The sequence below is a fragment of the Dicentrarchus labrax genome, unplaced genomic scaffold (assembly GCF_905237075.1).
Source record: "Dicentrarchus labrax unplaced genomic scaffold, dlabrax2021, whole genome shotgun sequence".
In the NCBI taxonomy this organism is placed as follows: domain Eukaryota; kingdom Metazoa; phylum Chordata; class Actinopteri; family Moronidae; genus Dicentrarchus; species Dicentrarchus labrax.
In genome coordinates, this window is record NW_026136723.1 from 6,951,336 (window position 1) to 6,972,065 (window position 20,730).

General features: G+C 40.1%; 1 protein-coding gene across 10 annotated transcripts in view; it reads left to right on the plus strand.

The window, feature by feature from the left end:
- The window catches only part of ptprua (protein tyrosine phosphatase receptor type Ua), a 194,093-nt gene that overhangs the window by 98,916 nt on the left and 74,447 nt on the right, over positions 1 to 20,730 (plus strand). For all 10 annotated transcript variants that reach the window (XM_051390539.1, XM_051390540.1, XM_051390541.1 and 7 more), the window contains exons 4-6: positions 9,436 to 9,517; positions 15,530 to 15,645; positions 19,689 to 19,860. In XM_051390539.1, coding sequence (XP_051246499.1) covers positions 9,436 to 9,517; positions 15,530 to 15,645; positions 19,689 to 19,860 — 370 coding nt within the window. The remainder of the gene's footprint in view (positions 1 to 9,435; positions 9,518 to 15,529; positions 15,646 to 19,688; positions 19,861 to 20,730) is intronic.

Here is a 20,730-nt window from a genome sequence, read left to right on the forward strand (position 1 = left end):
AAATGTTCCCATTATTCATTCTTATTGCATGAGAAAAGAACAACATTTTTAGCTGAAAGCCAGTTTAATCTTGCAATGTTGTTCTTCTTTTTTGTAATAAATAGAAATTCTGTAATAAACACAGGAGTATCTGATCTGTAGTAGAGACTAAAAGTTAGCATTTGCTGCTTCGATTTTGACAGTTCTTTTTAAAATCTCCCAAACTTTAGGGTGTGTAATATTACATTTCGGGAGCACCCCTTGAAAAATCCAACACTGTCCTATCAGGAGCGCTAACAATATTTGTTAACTGATAGCTAAGTAGTAAATTGATGGACAGAAAATTGATTGTAATTTTAATAACGGTTTTGTCACTTCAGTCATTTATTAGGTAAAGTTATCACACATACCGCTCACGGGCTCACAAATGGATACTATTCTTGCCTTCCTCAGCTTCATTCCTCATCAATATAAAATGAATATATTTGATATGCTACTCAGACTAAATAAGGAATCAGTGTGGGTTCTGGGAAATTGTGATGGACATTTTCCATTATATGTGATATTTTATAGAATGAATGATTAATCAGTGATAAAAAAAAATGAATACATGAATAAATAATGAACATAATTGTTAGTTGAGGCGTTTTCCAGTCTGTGTTCACCTGTGATATGATGAATAATGATGCTGATTGATTGATTACATACAGCATACAGTAACATGGCGGAGGTAATGATGATGGTGAAAGTCACTGTGGAAGGTGACTGTTGGGGCCAAGCAGTGATTCAATAATATCCTATATTGACTCTGTGTGAACTCATCTTGTGATGAAGTCATGTTACTGTTTTCTTAAATTACCAAATTTACCAAAATAAAACTAACAAAATTAGTAAGTGAGGTTGGTCCTTTTACATTTCTGAAGAGTTTTGCCAGCTGCATCACAGTGGACCACAGCGTTGCAGTGAACATTTGATGATATTTTTAGCCATGCAAGCAGCATGGCTCTAGGGATGGCAAAGTTGGCTCACCGCTTCGGTCCAGACTGAAATATCTCAACAACTATTGGATAGACTGCCATGAAATTCAGTACAAACATTCATTGTCCCCAAAGGATGAAGCCTACTGACTTTGATCCCTCAATTTCTCATCTAGCGCCATCATCTGGACTACATTTCAATTTGTCTAACATTTCGGATTATAACTAAATACTTGCAAAATGAAGGATATTTAGCTTAGTGCTAGTTTGGATATTTTAAAAATGCTAACATATGCATAACTAGGGCTGAGCAGTATATGAATATATTATCGATATTGTGATATGAGACTAGATATCTTCTTGGATCATAACTGCAAGGAAGGATTAGTCGAATAAGCATCAACTACTCAATTAATCGTAAACTATTTTGATAATCGATGAATTGTTTTGAGTCATTTTCAAAGAAAACATTCTTTGATCTCAGCTTCTCATCATTTTCTGGTTTCTTTTGTCCTCTGTGACAGTAAACTGAATATTTTTCAGTTCAAGACAATTTGAGGACGTCACCTTGGGCTTTGGTGAAAAGCGATCAACATGTATCACCATTTTCTGACATTAGATTGACAAAAAATTGACGAGTGACAATGCTTTGTCGAGGAAATGATTTACAGATGAATCGAATGATGAATTGTACAATTTGTTAACTGCAGGGCTACCATAGTTTTTTATGGCATAATAAGCACCGCTGTGCCGAAGCAGAGACTCTCAAAGCTGCTAGCATTGCTGTAGAGTCTCATCTTGTACTTATCTCATACATCTGATTATAATATTGGATACATGTTTTTGTAGTTGTATGATGATGATTGCTCAGCCCTTGTAAAAAGGGTTCCCCCCTTTGTTAAAAACTTCAGGTGTGACTTAGCATGGCGTTAAACCAACAGCTGCTCCACTGAGCGGCTCAGTGGTCACCAAACACTGAACTGTGGCTGCTGTCAGCCTCAGCAGTTTTATTGTCGTCCATATCATTCAAACCACATGCAAGGATTAGCATATTGCAGCTGTGTCATATATCACAGTGGCTCAATAGGTGTATAATTACAGTGGGCGTGTGTTTGCATTGTATCTTAATTTATTGGTCAATTTACCTGCGTGCTGCAGTGTAATCAATGGCTCTGTTTGATGCCTGTTTTGTCGATGCTGCATTATTAGCGCCGTTGTGTAGCTTGTAAGATTCTGATGACTGGATGCAGCCCTGCCTCACCTCATTACGGCCGATAATTTATCCCCTAATGCTCTCTCTCTTCCCACAAGGCCTGCTGCCTCCTACACCCCATCCTCCCCACCCCAAAACAGGCAATAATGAGAAGGTAGTGGCTGGTGTAAAGCATTGTGGGAGCGTGGGTCCGCCCAAACAGTCAATTGACCTCAATTCTATGTGACCCTCAGCGCGGGGGAGCAGGCTGGGTGTTTGCTTCCATAACCTTGGCGCACTCTGGGCCCCATCTCAATAAATCAAGAGCCAGTTAATGAGATTAGAGGGCTGCACAGATCAATGAGGACAGCCTGCGCTTTACCATCCTCAGCTCTCCTGTCCTGAGTGACTCTCGCAAACAGCCAAACTGATTCAAAGTAATGATTTTTTTCCCTCCTGTATGGACGTCAGAAGTTTGTCTGCTGTGCACCGTAGCAGCAGAGAAGGAGGTGGGGGCAGGGGGGCGGGTGCTCTCAGAGGGGGAAGCTGAGGTGTGCAATCAGACTAGTCGGCCCAGGCAGGGGAGTTTGCTTAGCGCCGCAGTGTTTACCATTTGGACAGGCGTGCATAAGGAATGTAATCTACTACTCTGGTGATGTATGTCCAAGCAGCTGGAATGATGAGAAGGCGCTGTTCTCTAAAGTCCTCCCGCCGGGCGTGTAGACACAGGACAGATAGCTTTATTTGTCCTATAAACCTGGATGATCGGCAGCACGTAATGAAGCAGGTAAATCTGTGCAGATGAGTGAGGAGGCTTAAATAAAGGCCTGAAGAAACAAAGTGTGTCTATCTGCCGTATGAAGAGGGACAAGGCAGGAGTAAGGCTCAGTGCCTCGTTTTCCCTGATCCCCTCCTCCTTTTTTTGCCCCGGGAACACTCTCTCCTTCTCCTCACCACCTCCCACCGCTGTGGCTCAAAGCTCAGCGCAGGCCCCACAGGGCTCCACTCATCCGTCCAGTCCCATTGATAAAGATCACTGTCCAGCACTCCCAGCCAGCAGAACAGCCCCTGTGGGCCGCCAAAGAGGAGCTCCACACAGGGAGAGGACTACCACTTCGGAGGGCATAGAGGAGAAGTTGTGTGTGTGTGTGGGGGGGGGCTGCTGCTGGTGGTAGTGGTGGTTGAGATTACATTTTTAAAAAATAAATAAAATCAAGTAATCGGCAAGCATCAACACCCCCTCAGGAAAGACAGACTGCTCCAGAGATATGTTGGATTGTGATCAGAGGTGCTGTTGGCCTTTAGCATTTAGGCTTTCACTGATATGAGATTTCAAACTTCAGTGCCAGTGTTTCTGGGTTTCAAATGTCCATTGTTGATAGCGTATTTTGTGCTGGAGGCTTCATACTATATCGTTTTTATCACTTGGACACCTTGTCAGACAAATCTTCCTAAAACACACATTTTGACTTGTAGCTTGAGCTATACTTTGCATTCAGAACAGTTGGCGGCACAGAATGCTGTAAAGCTGCACTAAACGCACTAAAAACATACTAAACTTGCATTTGCTGACAATCTGATTTGATCAGCATCATCTGACCGTGTTCATGACCCTCCACCTAACCCTCGCTGGACATGGGTCGACTTTGCTTTACAGACTGTTCTATCAGAGATTGGACTTGGTTTTGGCTGTCATAGCTTTGAAGGACAGAAGAGAAAATGTATCAGACTGGTTCACACTCTCCCTGTCAGCTTGGTTTTGGAAGGTACAGTAGGTGTTAAAGAGGCTTCTGTCTTTTTTTATTATTGTTATTTTATTTTACTCTTCCAGGTTTCTTCTTCACTCTCTGACTGCTTTGTCTTCGTTATCTTGCCATCTTAATTCCCGCTGCATTTCATTATTTAGCTTTCTTCTCTCTCATGTTTCCTGTCTCTCTTTCTTTTGCTAACTATGTTTATTGCTTTTTTTCTACTAACCCATCACCTTATTTCACACAGGCTGTGAAGCAGTGTAGCAAATATAAGGTCGGGTAAACTAATACCTTTAGTTCCACCAGGTCCTCTGTTTGTCTCTTAGAAACTTTGCTGACTTTCAAGTTGTCATTCTTAAGATTTTCATTAGATTAACCCCTTTTTTTGCTAGTATTTATGGTGATCATATTTTCTTCAATAGCCATTTGCTGTAAACACATTCGTACTGACCTCTTAATGTAGTCGTTTTTATTTGTTGTGGCAGAGTCTGCCACTTCTGTACTGGATTTAGATAACCATTAGGGATTCACATTTAATCTATAACAGTGCATCAGATATGATGTGTGGTTTTGAAAATTCTGTAATGTAACCAGTAACTGGAGCTGTCAGATAAATGTAATAGAATATAAAAACGATAATGCAATCTAGCATGTAGTGAAGTATAAAAGTAGTGTTAAGTTAAAAACTCAAATACAAGTACTTCAAAAGTGTACTTAAATTCAGCACTTGAATAAATTAAGTAACTTATAAAAATTGTGATTCTAAACCTTTTTTCCCAATTGCTCTATGCTATCTAAGACGGACCTTGTGTCATTATGTAAACAGGGGTCTCCTGAAAATCTATACAGTAAACATTCTAGGTCTAGGAAGGTCTGATGTTTTTAAGATTTTATTTTATTCCCAAGCCTCCTTGATAGCCCTTCATTTAAAACAGTATGAAGCTTGAATCTAGTTAGGACATCCACTAAAGTTGAGCCTTTTTAACAAAAACATAAATACATAAGGAGATTGGTTCCTTCAGTATGTAGCGTGTTATATAACCCCCCTTTGGTCTGCAAGCCATCCACACTATGGTCGAGTGTGAAAAGCAGCATGTGTGGGCTAGTAGTTGGGGCGGCTGTGGCGCTCCTGGTGACAAATGTCGAAGTATCCTTGAGCAAGACACTGAACCCCGAATTGCTCCCGATGCCGTGCATCAGTGTATGAATGTGTATGAATGCATTAGTTTCTGTTTGATGGGCTTTGCCATCGCTGTGTGAATGTGTGTGAAATGGTGAATGTGGCACGTAGCTTAAAAGTGCTTTGAGTGGTCGGAAGACTAGTAAGCTATACAATTACAGGTCCATTTACCATCCATTACAGGTCCAGTATGAACTTTACTGCTCACACCTGCAGCAGGTGATAAATAATAAATTCAACAGAGGGTTTTAGACATGATTTTAGCATGACCAACAGTGGACCTTGGCTTACCAGTCCACTGTTGGTGTGTAATGACAACGAGGTCCACTGTCGAATAAGTATGCAAGTGATCACACACTCACTAAAAGATCACATTCAGTGTATGCTGTCTTGCAGCACACTGCAGTGTACACCTCACTTTATTTCTTCAGCTTGCAGAGAAAAGGTGGCAGGTGCAATTGCGCGTCATATATTTCAATGTTTTACTGCCTCATTGCCAATACAGATCAATAGTGTTGGCCTCATTCTAGTTGGAGAAATCAATTAAGGGAACATTGTCGCAATTTTTGTTCACCACATTCCTCAAATGATTGCATGTAAAGTCGTTAAATTAATCAAAGTCCTCCTGAAGATTGATGTGGTCCACAGATCCATTGAGAGCTTTATCATTAGTGCACACACATAAATAATTTCTACAGTGCTGTAATGAAAACTAAAAGCTTCAAATATTAATTAGTGTGCAAATCTTGTTTTTAATGCAATCCCTTTTTCTGCCACCACTGATGTTATGTATTCACTGTAAGGCCTCCTGGGATGCAGTATGGATTTTGTTACTCTACACTATCAATTCTCTGGCATTGAATTTTATGAGCCAAACACGATGCAGCAAGAGGCGCATATTAAAATGCTTGCATGCTTTTTACATCAAATGTGACTGTCCAGCTGCTTCTGTCTTCTGAACTGTCTACACTTGCTGTTCTTGTGCCAGAACTTGCTTCCTGACTTGGATTTGTTTCTCGTGTCATTTCCTTTGGTTGCTGACGATGTCACAGCACTCCATCTTAGGAGATTGCACCCCGCTGCGGCTTGCAGTAAACCAAACCTTGATTCACACTTCACAGATTGTGCCTTCGCAGTGTTACAGGCCTCCTTTTGTTGCCCACTTTTGTCACAACAAAAGCCTGGGAGAAGGCTGGAGAATGACATCACCTTGAACTGGATATTCTGAATTGGACGAATCCATCTCTTATATTGTTTGCAGAAATAGATTTTCCTCCGTGCCTACTTGTGTAAGTATTGGAAAAGGGTGAAACTTTGCTATCAAATATTAAAGATGCTATCAGGCCCCGTCATGACAAACAATATCAGTGTGGCTTAAGCTTCCTTCCCTCCACTTTCTATCTCCTCCTCCTATGCAGTGTGTTCCTGCACTCTTTCCCAGCACTGTTTTTCCCTCCATACATCTTTTTATATCTCCTTCCTATGGTGGCCATGACTGCTCAACACCCTGCAACGTAAAAAGCTCATGCAAATAGACAAAACACAAGCAAAAAAAGAAAACAAGCTCACCAATTTAATAGCACGTGCAAGAAATAAAACAAAGCTGAATTAGGAAAGCGATATGATATATGTAGGAATGTTGAATTAGGGATGGTAAAAGTTTGAGATGTGATCGCCCTGATGAATAGTTTCATTGGTAAAATCTGATTTATATATAACTCTGAACTGTTTCTCAAGCTGCTTTAGAGAAAGCAAAGAAATAAAAAATCTGTTTGATAGTGAATCATATTCTTTTTTCGCATATCGCATCGTATTGCAGCAAATTGTGTTGTGTTGAATCAAACTGTGTTCAACTGCACTGCATTGAAATAGAATATTTATTTTATTAATTTTTAATTCTTTCACTAAAGTTTTTACACACACGTAGGCCCGCATTACAATCAGACGCGCACACACACACACACACACACACACACACACACACACACACACACACACAAACACACACAAATACACACAAATACACACACAGGGCTTACAGATAGGAAATGTGGATATGGTGGAGTGATGTCAAGCCACATTGTAGCCGTCAGGGGTTCGTCGCCTTCTTCAAGGGCACCTTGGCGCTGCCCAGAAGCTGAACTGGCATCTGTCCAGTTCGTGCTAGACATGAACCAGCCACCCTCTGGTTCCCAAGCCAAGTCCCTGGACGGAGCTACTGCTGCCCCCATGGGGGTGATCTGTAGCGCATCGCCCTGGTAGTATGCATCTTTAATGCATCAGAACATTGGCAATGCATCGGCATGTGATATCACATGACCGGACTGGTTTATTAGTTTTATAACAGTTTTGTGTTTCTGGACTTACTCATGTTTTCTGTATTTGCTTCACTCCACTCTTCATACTTTGAGCAAATCATCTCATTTTCAGTGCCTTGCTTGCTGTATACAAACTGCAAAGGGGATTCTATTGTAACCATTTGTATAGTGGCTTGTGTCTGCATGTGCGCAGCTTTTGGATGCCAAGGTTATTCCTCAATGTCTGGCACAGTCATAGTCAAACACACTTTTCTATAAGTGAGGGCAGACGCGGAGGAGCTTAATGATGGCTCAAAGCGCGGAGCTGAGTGAATCGATGGTGGTGGGTGCGTTGACGCGTGATGAATTGAAGAGTTAATCGGTCAGACGTCTCTAATGGCCCGACATAGGAATGAAAAATAAAAATAAATTAGTGGAAAGAAAGCCTTAGTCTGTATCCATCTGCCAAGGCGTTTTGTGGTATTGATTGGCCCTAGGCACTTAAAGCCTGATGTATTGTCAACATTGCAATCTATTCCCCATCTGAGTGCGCGGTCACAGTCTGACTTCCACTGGGCTTTGGCATAGATAACTAGAGGTAGTATGAGTGGGTGAAACACTTAGACTGCCACACGCACACTTTGACACACACATGTCTGATGTAGTGTACAGTTACAACTTTCATCTTACCGGCTGTTAATGCACTCAATCCTCAGGTTCAGGCTTTGTCGTGCTGCAGTGTGAAGTGAAGAGTTGCTTGTAGAGATGATTTGCGCTCTGCTGACTGTAATTACTAGTCAGAAACCCGCAATGACTTTGTTGCACTCTGGGATGCCTCCTGATTCACTTTGTGGCTCTGCATGCGCCCGGTTCATTTAGATGAGTGAGTGAATGTTTAGGCTGTGTTTAAAGACTCCTGCAGCTGCCACATGGATTGATAAGAGGGACAGTAGAGAAGGATAGAGGCATTTATTGATGTGTTGTGGCTCAATAAAGTAAAAACCAAGACATATAGAAGTTCTTTGCTATTTGAAAGTAACTTCTGAGGAAGGGTTCTATAGTAGCAGTAGGGTGTAGGGTGTCTCGTCCCTCCTATGAGTCTAGCTTTCAAGCTTGTTTAGTAATGAGCATGTAGCACACACTCAAATCTGAGTGGGCAGTTATATTCTGACAGAAATAGAGGATTATTAGCCATATAACGTTGTGACCATCCAAGATAGACTAACCACAAGCTATGAGATTGTGCAGCAATGGTATATGCTCTTGTAGAAGCCACAAGTCTGTATGATATCAACCTTGTTTTAAGAAGAACATTTTTTATTCACAATCTTATGGAACTAGTAGAAATGTCCTCATAGCATTTCAGAGCCTGTACTTTTTCACTCTAACCTGAGTAAAGAAGTAGAATCAGAACTTCTTACCTGTACTTCTACATTAGTAACAAATGTGGGTGCTTTTGCCAACTCTGACTATGTTACAATAGTAACAGTACAGTACTTCAACCTGCATCCAGGACATGGACAAACTATACACCTGAGCCCATCCACCACGCTCTGCTACTGCCAGTCAGCTTGCTACTCCCTCACTACAAGTGGGGGCCAGCCACCATTCAACAAAATCACAACTGTTGTCTTGGCTCTTTGGTTGCAGACTGAAAACTCATGTTAAAATTGCAAATATTTCTCTATCTCATATTGTTTCTAAATGTAGCACTTGACGCAGTTCAAAATATTTGATGTGACATTGATTCATTGATTTTTGGGATGCATCCTTACATTTTAATGCACTTATTGTAAGTTGCTTTGGATAAAAGCGTCAGGTAAATAAATGTAATGAAAAGCCTCTTTCAAAACTGGACTAGATCACTGCTTTAATGGCAATGTCAAGTTTTACAAAGAAGCTTTCTTTTAAATGTGCAGTGGAAGGAATAGAAAATCTGTGCATTTCTGTTCTTGACAGGCCTTTGGACCCCATCCCCCCAATTTTCTACGATGTCAATCTACTTGCCACTCAGAATGTAATTGTCTGTAGTCATCTAATTTATCCATTGTCTCCACAGGTCATCTTTGAAGCGACCATTTCCGAGGAGCGACAGGGCTACATTGCCTTGGACGACATTGTGCTGCTCAATTACCCCTGTTGTAAGTACCCGTTCTGCACTGTTCATAGCCTACCTGCTGACCTTTACTCATCTGGGGAAAGTGTCTGGCTGTACAACCAAAGCCAGAAACGGTTGAGTTCCCGGAAGCTCAACAGTGTCTTGGAGGTAATTGAAGACTATGAGGCATATATACCTGGTACTTGCCCAAGTGTCACAGCTACAATAACACAGCAGGAGGCTTCTCTTTTGTCCTGGCAGAATGGCTGACCTTTTCTTCCTCTGACCGCTATGCCCCCAGCCAGGTGCTTTTAAGGCTAATGTGATGTTACATGCAGAAAAGAACAGCCAGTGGTTGTACTGTGATGCTCTCTGGGAGTTCTTTTTTCTCTGTGATCATGGGATGGGGGGTCAGGGGAAAGGAGCTTTAAGAGTGCTGGTGATGTTACATTATGTTCTGTTCTGTTATGCTTACCATTATACCCCCCACAGTCCTTTGGTGTACAGGAGGATGTTGCACCTGTCATAAGAAACCTTTTTCTTTCACTACTGTGCTGTTTCCAAGATTATAAGCTCTATTGAACGCCATAGACTAAAGTTAAACCTGACCTGATTGATCTGCCTGCAAGTAGTCATCATTGTAAAAGCTGCGCTGACCCATGCTGACAGAAAGAGACAACATAGTGCCAAAACAAAAAATAATATGATTAAATTAGAAATTGGGTTATTATATGTTTTTTATTAAATAATAGCTTTATCCATTTAACAGTAAGTGGTTAGACCAATTATTGTTTCCAAACTGTGATATAATGCAGAGTGTTGATTACATAATTACCCTATAATTGCTCAGTTATACACTGACTGGTTGTTGGTGGAATTCCATTAACCTAGATTGAGTATAATACAAGTTTTAATTAGATTCCACACATAAAGTTGATTATGTTATTGTTGACATTATTATTAGTTGATGTAATATCTGTTCTATCTGAGTTTGTTTTGCATCATGGTGGTCTGATTTTAGTTTCAGAGGCAGAAATATAATGAAATACCAAACTCTTGTAATGTTTAAAATGTTTTGTGGCATGTATTCGCTCAAATGTATTTATTAAAGCTACACTAATCAATATTTAATGTTAACAGTGGATTAAATGACTAATGGTTATGTGAAAGATGTTTGAAAACTCTGTAGTAATCCTCCATTTTACCTCTTTTACCTAAAGCCCGTACAAAGAATTTTCATTTTGTGTTGATTCTGGCGGCCCCTGTGGACAAAACCACTTGTGTTTCCTTCGCCTCATTTAATGGATTACAAGGGGAATACGATCGGATCCAGACATTAAGAATAACTATATAGAAATAACCAATCTTCTTGCTGATGGTCTTGTTTGCTTATGTAGGTCATATAGGGCCATCAGTAATAAGTTTACAGCATTAAAACTGTTTTCAGCAAAAGCTGAAACCCACTGTAAGCACCAAATGGCATTTTGCTACTATCTGGTGGACGTAGTGGAGCATCTAGCAACTAGATCCAGAGCACAGACCCAGATATTTTTGTCAAAAGTCGATGGAAACCAAAACAGAACAAAAAGGATGCTAATGTTGTTCTAGTGCTGCCAAATTTTTTTGCTTACTCTGCTGCCCAGATGTGGCCAGAAATATAAGTTCATGCAGCTTTAAACATTGCTGTCATGTGTCAACTATCTGCAGCCTCAATCCAACAATACTGACATTGTTGTTGTTCATCAACCTAGCATTTATGTCCAACCTTGTTGCTTAGATCCACACTGGCCTTCTGTGAGAACACTAATATTGTTTTTTTTAGCTCCATAAATGTGGGGAAATGTTAATGAATGATAATGTAGGGTATTTATGAGCTCATGAAATTCAGATATCCTTTTCTGGCTCTATTGAAAAATCAGGCAGGCCGCATAATATAAATCATTGAATCCTCACTGGGAAACTGGAACTGAAATAACCCTTTCTAAAACCAGCAAGGTTCTATTATTTTATTTTTTTCCTTTCTTAACCCAAGCTCATCTTAAAGTTTGTCACCTGCCCTCTGTCAACTTATCCTCTATGGATAAGGATGCATTTCCATGGTGATTTCGGATGGGTAGCATGTGACTCAGGCTGAGTTTACGTCAGTGCAGATGGTGGCGCCTGGACCCTCACCATGCCTATTAGCTCATACTAGGGGACAGTGTCCCTGCCAGAGGCTGCGTTATATAGGTATGCACACCATAAATACATGAATCATAAAGCACAATTAATGCGTACTCAACCATGCATTTATACACTCATCTACTCACACAAACAAAGGCCAAGTACAGAAAGTGCCTACATGTGCACAATCACGTATTCTTTTGTACCAGCTGGTGTAGCTGCAAGAGCAGTCACCCTTAAAAAACCCACACAGTCACACAAAGATGTAAGTAAACATTAGTAAGCCTGCATGAATTCCCCCACAGACAGCAAGAATAATGGTATGCACCCTGAGGAAAGATTCAAGTCAAAGGCAACTGCTATTCACTCTGCATTCCCACTCATTTGACATTCACATTGCTTTCCTCTGGAGTCCATGTCTTTATTCTAAACACGTGTTTCAGTCAAGACCATTCCATGCTGCATCACGACTAAGAGGCAACATTATTAATTTAAAGAACCAACTTCTCAGACAGTCGGAATACATTTGAGACTAAAATCACCTTGCTTCTATTTATGTTTTAGCTGTATTAATTAGGGCTAAACAGGTCACACATCCACACGAGTGGGCTCTTAGATTTTAAATTAAACTTTCTCTAACTATTAATGCAACTGCCTCATCCTCACATGACTCTTCCTATAATTGGGGCTGTGAACGCTTGTCTTTAAAGGATGATATGAAAGTTGATGCTCATTTCCTCCAGACAAAATACCTAACTGGAACCATAACAAACGTCTGCAGGGTGTATACTTTGCCAGTTTTCACTCTACTATCTTTACCTCCGGTCTACAGAATGTGTTAGACATACAAGGTTTACAGATGGGAAATGAGTTGGGTGCTTTTGTTACTTTGTAATTTGTTACTGCAGAGCCCTCTCACTCTGCTTATTGGATGGATAGAGCATGGAAAGGACAGCAGAGAGGAGAGAGAAAAATGAGCAATGGCTAAAATGTGAGATGCAATTTCCATCATCCCATCCTCATCCAGATGTTGCAGTTGGTTACTGTGGAAACCAAGCATGAAAGTGCGTGTTGTGTGAATAGTGCCGGCCTCTGCATCAGAATTTAATTTTCATCCCTCACATTGGTGTCCAGTAGAAACAATTTGCCAAGAACATATCCTGTTTACACCACAGCAGGATGTCCAGTTATTGGGGTCCATCTTTTATATGATTGCAGTTATTATTTTTCTCATTATAGCCTCATCTTGTTTCATTACCTGAGAAATATTTCCAGTGTGATGTAGGAGGGTTTAAGTCACCGTGTAAAACCAGAATGTGGTTAACTTGCTTGTTAGTCATTCATATGGTTTTTAAATTATTTTATTCATAGGGTAGCCATGTTTTCATTGTTTAAAAGCTGTTTAGGAGATGTAGGTTCAATGAATTAATTGGAAACAGAGAGCAAATGAATGGATTTATGAATGGATTTCTAGGGAAAATAGCAAATTTCATAGTTGAGAGATTCAATTTAATTCAGTTTCCTTTATATAGAGCCAAATCATCACAGAAATTATTTCAGGCCACTTTTCCTACAGAACATTTCTAATGTACTCTTTATAGGTCTAGACCAGGGGTTCCCAAAATTTTCATGTGAAGGAAGCACATTAGACCATAGACCCCCAATTTTAGAGGATTTTGTCTTAAGGAATCCTGTCCTATTCATTACTTCTTCTTCTAAATTACTGAAGGTGGAAGGATACTGTAAGTAAGCTAACAATAACTAGCCACAGACTATTTGATATTCATTATGAAGCTTTCTAACTTTTTAGCTACAGTTGGTGAAAAAACTAGCAGCAGAGAAAATAAGTTGATGATTTGGTACACATGAACACTTTGATATTAGGTAGGATCCAGACATTATCACAAAATATACATTTTAACCGTCTTTCAACAAGACATCAGTTGCTGTGAGTGCTAGCTATAATATAATACTGGCTCAGACATCCAAAAAATTAAATTGGGCAAGAAACAGGAACTATGCAGTGTTTGGCATGAAAACTGTCAAATTTAGTTATATTAGCTATATACAAAACAATACAAATACTGTTGTCCAAAAGTAACCTTATATACTCTTCAAAACTTTTTTTCTTTAGTCAGTTAACACAACAGTTTATGTTGTCTTATTTGTACGTAATGCTATGGTAATGTGAAAGAGTGAGAGAATCATTTTGGATGTAGTTTATGATACACTGTGCCAGCTTTTAACTTAATGCCAATGTTGGATGGTTAGAAATGTTTTGATATTCCAATTGTTAGATACGGGAAAGACCACAATACTTTAGTCTGAGTAATGAATTTTTGAGCTTGACATATAGCCAAGCACGCCATTAGTGAAATTACCACTTCAAAATAGTCAATAGAGATATTTTGACATGTCACAGTGGGAGGCACAGATATAAATAATACAATTAATAATGGCTGAATTCCATTTAACTACTTCAGTTTCAGGGTCCTGGTCCTGGCAGAATCATTGCGAACACCTGTGCCTGTCTTACTATGAGAAGTTAAAATGTCTGCTCTATTTTGGAGCTTTCTGACCAATAGGGAACCGGGTACATTCCGGTTCAAGCACTTAGGTCTGAACCGTTCAAAATTTGGTTTGGCCCAAATTTTTCTCGTGAACCAAAAAATAGCAGGTGTTCCTTGGCAACCAAAGTGGGTGTGTCATTGTGCATTGTGTAGCGCCCTCTGTTGATGATGCATTTGATTACAGTGTTTCCACTCAAAACTATTTTTTTTGACTGTTTCATGCTATTCCACTGATTGACATTTGGTGGTGGTAATGCACTATGAATTGTAGTAAGGTGCCAGAAGAAGAAGACTACTGGCTAGCGAGAAAATCCATCAACCTGTTTGTTAGACCTTGTTGGGATAAAATGTGTTTTAATGTCAATTTAAATATGTTTGTTTACAAGAAAACTCCACAGGACACTTGAAATGGCCACGATGTGGATGTATTACCACTCTGTGGGCTACCATATGTTGTTACACACATTGTGTTACACAAATGTAATGCTGTTTGTGTTTATTGAGAGTGGTATGACTAACTGTAGTGTACATCATTTGATAAACACAATACATTTCAACATACACATTCCTTATGCACGTCTTTATCTAAGAATGCAAATAGCAGTGTTCATTAGTCATTTGGTAAAATTAGACCTGTTTTACATCGCAGCTTTAGCTATTTCTTATTAGTTTAAATTTATGATGCAGTATTCTTTAGCTGGCATAGAAATAGAACAGAAAAGGATTCACTTGTGTTCTCCATGGGGTTTATAAGTAATTCAGACTCTAGATTCAGAAGATTTCTGATCAATGCTGGGAGAGTACAGTATTTGTTGGTGGAGAAAAACAATGTCTCTGTGTGATCGCAGGCAACTGCATCTCTGTCACAGAGAGATGGAGAATGGCTATGTGTGGATGGATGGGTGTAATCTCCAAAATGTTGTTTAGTCTCATATGCAGCCTTATGATCTGTATTCTCTTAATACACGTGGAAACTTCTGTTAATGGGGATGACTCAACTTCCAAAACAGGTTTGTTTTTAAGTGATAAAGGAATTCATTAAAGGTTTAATGACTTGTATTGAAGAATATTTTTGCAGGGTATGTGTGTACCGTATGTTCACATGTTCATTATACATGACTTTTTATGTGCTACAGCATGTGTATGCATTCATGTTTGTGAGGTTGTACGTATCTAGGCCGTGTGTGTAGTTATTTTCCGGGCTCTGAATAAATTACAGTTCACATCTGTGTGTTTAATATATTTAGACAGTGATGCTCGGCTCCAGATGTGCCACTTTCATCACCGTGTCTGTGTGTGTCTTGCGTGTCCTCTTTCCACAGACAAGGTGCCTCATTTCTCTCGGCTGGGTGACGTAGAGGTGAACGCCGGGCAGAATGCCTCATTCCAGTGTGTCGCTACGGGCAAAGTTTCCGAGATTGAGCCCTTCCTCCTGGAGGTGAGAACAAGTTGTTTTTTTTATTATCTTTTGCTTAACATCTCAGCACCTGGATAATAGAATGGGATTGGAGATTATAGGAAGAAGAAGCAACACTAAGGATAAAGCTGACAGTCTTATCCAGAACAGGTTACATGTGTGGGCGGCTGCTGGCCATATTCCCATTAAAGTCTTATTCAGGCTGCTGTTTACATGAGCTTTTCATACTGTGGCTGTGTCACGTGACCGTGACTGTTCCATGTCATGCTCAATGAAACTTGGCTGTTGCTGAGATTGAATTTGAGCCCTCGCCTCAGAGCGAGAAATGGAGCCCAGTGAAATGCTGTTGGGTGCAACTTCAGGTGCTGTCTTTATATTGAGAGACAGTAAAGAACTGGTGTCTCCTCCTCCAACTTGACACCTTGAAATGGCATCATCTTAAAGTACTGCCCAAAACTTTATGGAGTTGAACTTGTGGTATGGTCAGGTGTTGCATGTTCACTCTTGAAGTGTCTTTACAGCAAGTAGTTATTGAAGAACTAACAAAATGGTAAATACCATGTGATGAGTGGTACAATTGGAAACTTGATCTCCAAGTTCCCAAACTCAATAGCAACGTGTGTCTTTAAATCATTGTTCCTGCCCGGTGAGGATAATCCACAGACCTCGCTGTGAACACTTTTTGTAGAGAATAATTCTGGTCAGAGGTCTCAGTTGCAGATATCCCAAAACATCGTCAAAACCCGGATAGTGAAGTGGTATGGAAGAAATAGAATCTGTAGTTTATTTGAAACCCTTTAAAATATTTGTCAGCGTGTATGAAATAAAAACATTTTCATAAAAGCTTTAGTCTACCGTAATTGTTAAGTGATGATTAACAGCATTTAAACAAGCAATAGCTCTGACTGAGAGAGACTGATTGGCTCCCAGAGCACTGTGTGTTGGGATAAACATCATGTAGAAGGTGCTAACAAGGACTAAGGATCCCAGGTGTTATCTCCCACTATGATACACCACACCAGATAAAACGAGCAATTGCCACACCCAACGCTAATTTCTTTCCTCATCAGTGGTCCCATTGCTGATCATGAAGAGGACTACTCAGCCAGTGAAACAGTTCTTTAGTGTCTTCTCTTTGTATGTTTCCATCCGTCTGTTTACATGCGCATTCTTAATTTACACATTAAACACCAAAAACTTGAAATAAACAAATAGCAAAATTATTTTACATGTGGCTGTGGTTGAGAACTTGGTATATAGATTAAAACATGTGACAAATGTGCAATAGAAACAGACTTACATGAAGCATGTGACTGTCATGTTCCTCAAACATTAAACAGAGAAATGCCATATTTCCCTCATGTTATCCACTGGACTGGAGCCCTTTTAATTGCATCATCTCGTCATGCCCTCTTCCTCTGTGATGATTTAATGCCAACTGACTGGAGAATTGGCGCCACCAGCTGTTTATCTCAAAGAACCAACTCCAGTAATGGATGGAAACATGCATTCATTTGCAGATTTTCTGGAAACTTAGTTAAAATGCATTGCATTTGGATGGAAACTTGACCAGAGGCTCTGAGGGAGTTTTGTCAAGTCTGAAATAATTATTGAGGTGACATAAGTTACATATGTTGATCTTGGACACAACAATATTTAAATTAAAAGCCAGGAGGCTTTGAGGGTTTAATGAAAAGATGCATTAGTTGCATTGTGGGTGTAAGAACGTGAACGTGATTTGATGTATTTGGGTTGGGAGGGTTACTTTAAAGATGTCTGATACAACCACTAATTAAACTGTTCAAAAATGTAGTGAGTAACCTAATCCTAACAGATTGAAATAGATTGCTTTCCCTCCATTTTGGATTACCTCAGTACCAAATATACCAAAAGGAGGAAAAAAATTTAATTGAATACTGAGAAAAGAAATATATATATTATATATAGATATACTTATATAAAAAAAAATATATATATTTATTTATATTTTTTTCTTTTAAATCTGTCCCCCACAAGTTCCCCAAATCTGTGGAAGTACGACACTGAATCTCTGTTAAACTCCACAAATGGAGTTGCCTGATAACAAAGAGCTGGAGTCACCAACTCTGACCTTGCAACGAACTGTATGGTAGTTATTAAAAGAAATGGAAGCCATTATCTTAACCATCAGCATAATACCAGTAATAATATTGTAATTTGATCATGTTAAATAATGCAGTAGGTTTGTGGCTCTGCGTTTGTCTTTTAATGGTTGTGTTGTTGTGGGGAAATGAGTCATTCGAGGGTTTGGAAGATTATTAAAGTTTGTGCCTCCGCTTTTGTAGCTTTTTGATTGTGATGGCATTTAGTTTACCAAAGCCCCTAAAGTCATTTCTCTCATGCACCAACTGAAAATAGTTTTCAATTTTCTTAGTTTGAATATGAGCTAATATTAGTCTTCAAAAATCAATCCCTGAATGCCTCCACTCTTCCTCTGGCCTTGAAGCCTGCACATCTAAGTGCTTTTGAAAATGATGGCAGCAGGGAGAAGGCGCTTTGCAAATGAGATCTCAGTATACTTGGTGATCCATCCCTTGTGTTTCCCCCACCCCACCCCTCTCTCTTCTCTGAATTGAAGCCTTTGAAGATCATCGGCATGTGAAAGAGCCATTTTTTTTATCAGTTTCAGAGTTTGCGACTTTGTTGGCGGCGCTACGCAAACACACTTCTAAGCACGCACACACGCAGAGGATGCAACAACAATCAAACAAACAATGCGCGGCTTGTCTTTTGTAATTTGACAGTATGCTGCAGTGAACCTCTCTGCCTAAGCCAACACTCACTTCAGCTCCTTCCTACTTTTCTCATTAGAAAAAAAAAAACCCAGTAACAGCAGAAAATAGAGATATATCACAAACCATTACTTCCTTCTGTTCCTCCATTTGTTGTTCAGGGCCCGTTTGATCATCAACACTGACTCTGCTAATTGCTGCGTTCTCTTTGATCTCCCTGGCTCTGTGCAGGTCCTCTCTGGGCCAGTCTGCGGCTGCTCTCCTCCGCTCTTTCTTCTATTTAGGTATTCCAAGAAAATTGTTAGCATAATGTTTCCTAATCAATTAGCATCATATCTCCTCCGCTGTCCTCTGGCCCAAATTGCAGACGGCTGTCTCAGATGCTATTTACATCTTTAACATCAACGTGTTCTGAGTCCAAAGACTGAATTAGTTATTACACCAACTCTTAATTACGATATGTTGCGGGGCTCGCTGCCAGGGAGGAATGAAGGCAGACTTAGCAAATGCAGACATTTATTTAAAAGGCCGCAGGTGGATGTGGACGTTTAATGTTAAAAATCCAAAATGTGCTTGCGGCTCTCCAAAGAACCAAGTTCAAACCAAGTGTTGAAAACAAAACAAGTAGCAAACTAATTTAAAAAGTCCATGGAGCTTTTATAAAAGAAGAGATGGATTATATTGGTACCAAAGCTAAAGTTAAAATTAGTTATAATGTGTAGCTTTAGGCAGTAGCACCCAGCCACTGTACATCTAATTTCATATTTTCTAACAGTGCTTCTTTTCCCCCTATCCCCCTAAACCAATTCAAAACATGCAGATGTCAAAGCCACTTACTTGTAAAAAGCGTGAGCTGGGGACAGTTTACATAATAATCTGCTTATTCTGTGAGAGAGCTGCATATATTGCAGCACGCACCTGGAACAGCTCATTGCGAGTGTTGGCCTCTGATTTCCTGTTCCACTGGTTGAGCCAATTGCCAGTGTGCCTGGAGCGCTGACACATTAGCGTGGCGAGAGATGAGGAGATGTCAGCTTGAGTTCCCTGTGCTGGAAACAGCAGCCCGGGAGGCCTGTGTCACCAGCCTCGCGAGCAAAAACACTGTTGTTACTGGTGACATTTATCACGTATTTATTATCTCGCCATCCCATGCAGCTAATTTCAACCCTCCTTTGTCCTCCTGTGTGCCTCTCAGCCATGTCTAATCACTTGAATAGACTTCAGGTAAACGTGTGGTTGGGTTGTGGTGCTCATTGCTGATTTCTCTCTGTGTGGTCTTTGTCTGGCTGTCAGCGGAGAAATGGTGTGGTGCTGGACACTCCCCTGCTGTCTCGGTTGAGCCATAAACGGCTGATGGCAACTTTCCAGGTGGAGGCGCAACGTGGGGAGCAGGACCTCTACCGCTGCATCACCCTGTCCTCCAGGGGCGCCACCGTCTCCAACTTTGGAGAACTCATCGTCAGAGGTACACTAGATTTAGGAACATTTTATTAGTGTTGGACAAGTTACATTAAAAATGCACATGACATCTGCACAGAATTATTGGGCATATAGATAAACTAACACTTTAACCCCCCCAAAAGTTCTTCTATTCAGGTGAAATACATAAGACACAACTCAGTCAACTTAGAGGTGCATTTTTTAACTTTGGACCAGGCTAGCTCTTTCCCCCTGCTTCCAGTCATAATGCTAAGCTAGGCTAACCACTGGCTCCAGCTCAGAAACTTACACTCCTTTAAATAAACCAACAAGCAATCACAATGTCTCTTGTTTCCTATTTTAATAAATCACGAGATAAAACGCTCTGTAGGCAGGTGTAGCCACTGCATCAGTCAACAACCCTCTCTCCGTTCACACACACACACACACACACACGCACGCACACTTTCATGTGATTAATTAATTTGATGTTCGGTGGGTTGATAAGGGTCATATTATCCATCATGGCTGAGTTTTTTTAGGAGAGAATTAGTTATACAATTATTCATGCAAATAAGCTCTTATTCAGCATCATTAGAGTAAAAATTAAGAATTTACAGCATTCAAGAGTCTCTCTCTCTCTCTCTGTCTCTCTCTCTCTCTCTCTCTTTCTCTCTCTTTCTCTCTCTCTCTCTCAATGATGTGATTAAAAGATTTTTATGACTCAATGCTCCAGCAGAGCAGAAATAATGTTATTGAAACTGTAAAACAAAAAAGAGAAAATCAGTGACAGAAATCCTTGACTTCTCCTTTGCTAGCATGACTCAGCTCTTTTCAGCTGGAGTGTTTTTTTGAGGGCAGATTATCATCTGTATTTTTTTGTTCTTTATAAGCAATAACAATCAGAAACAATATC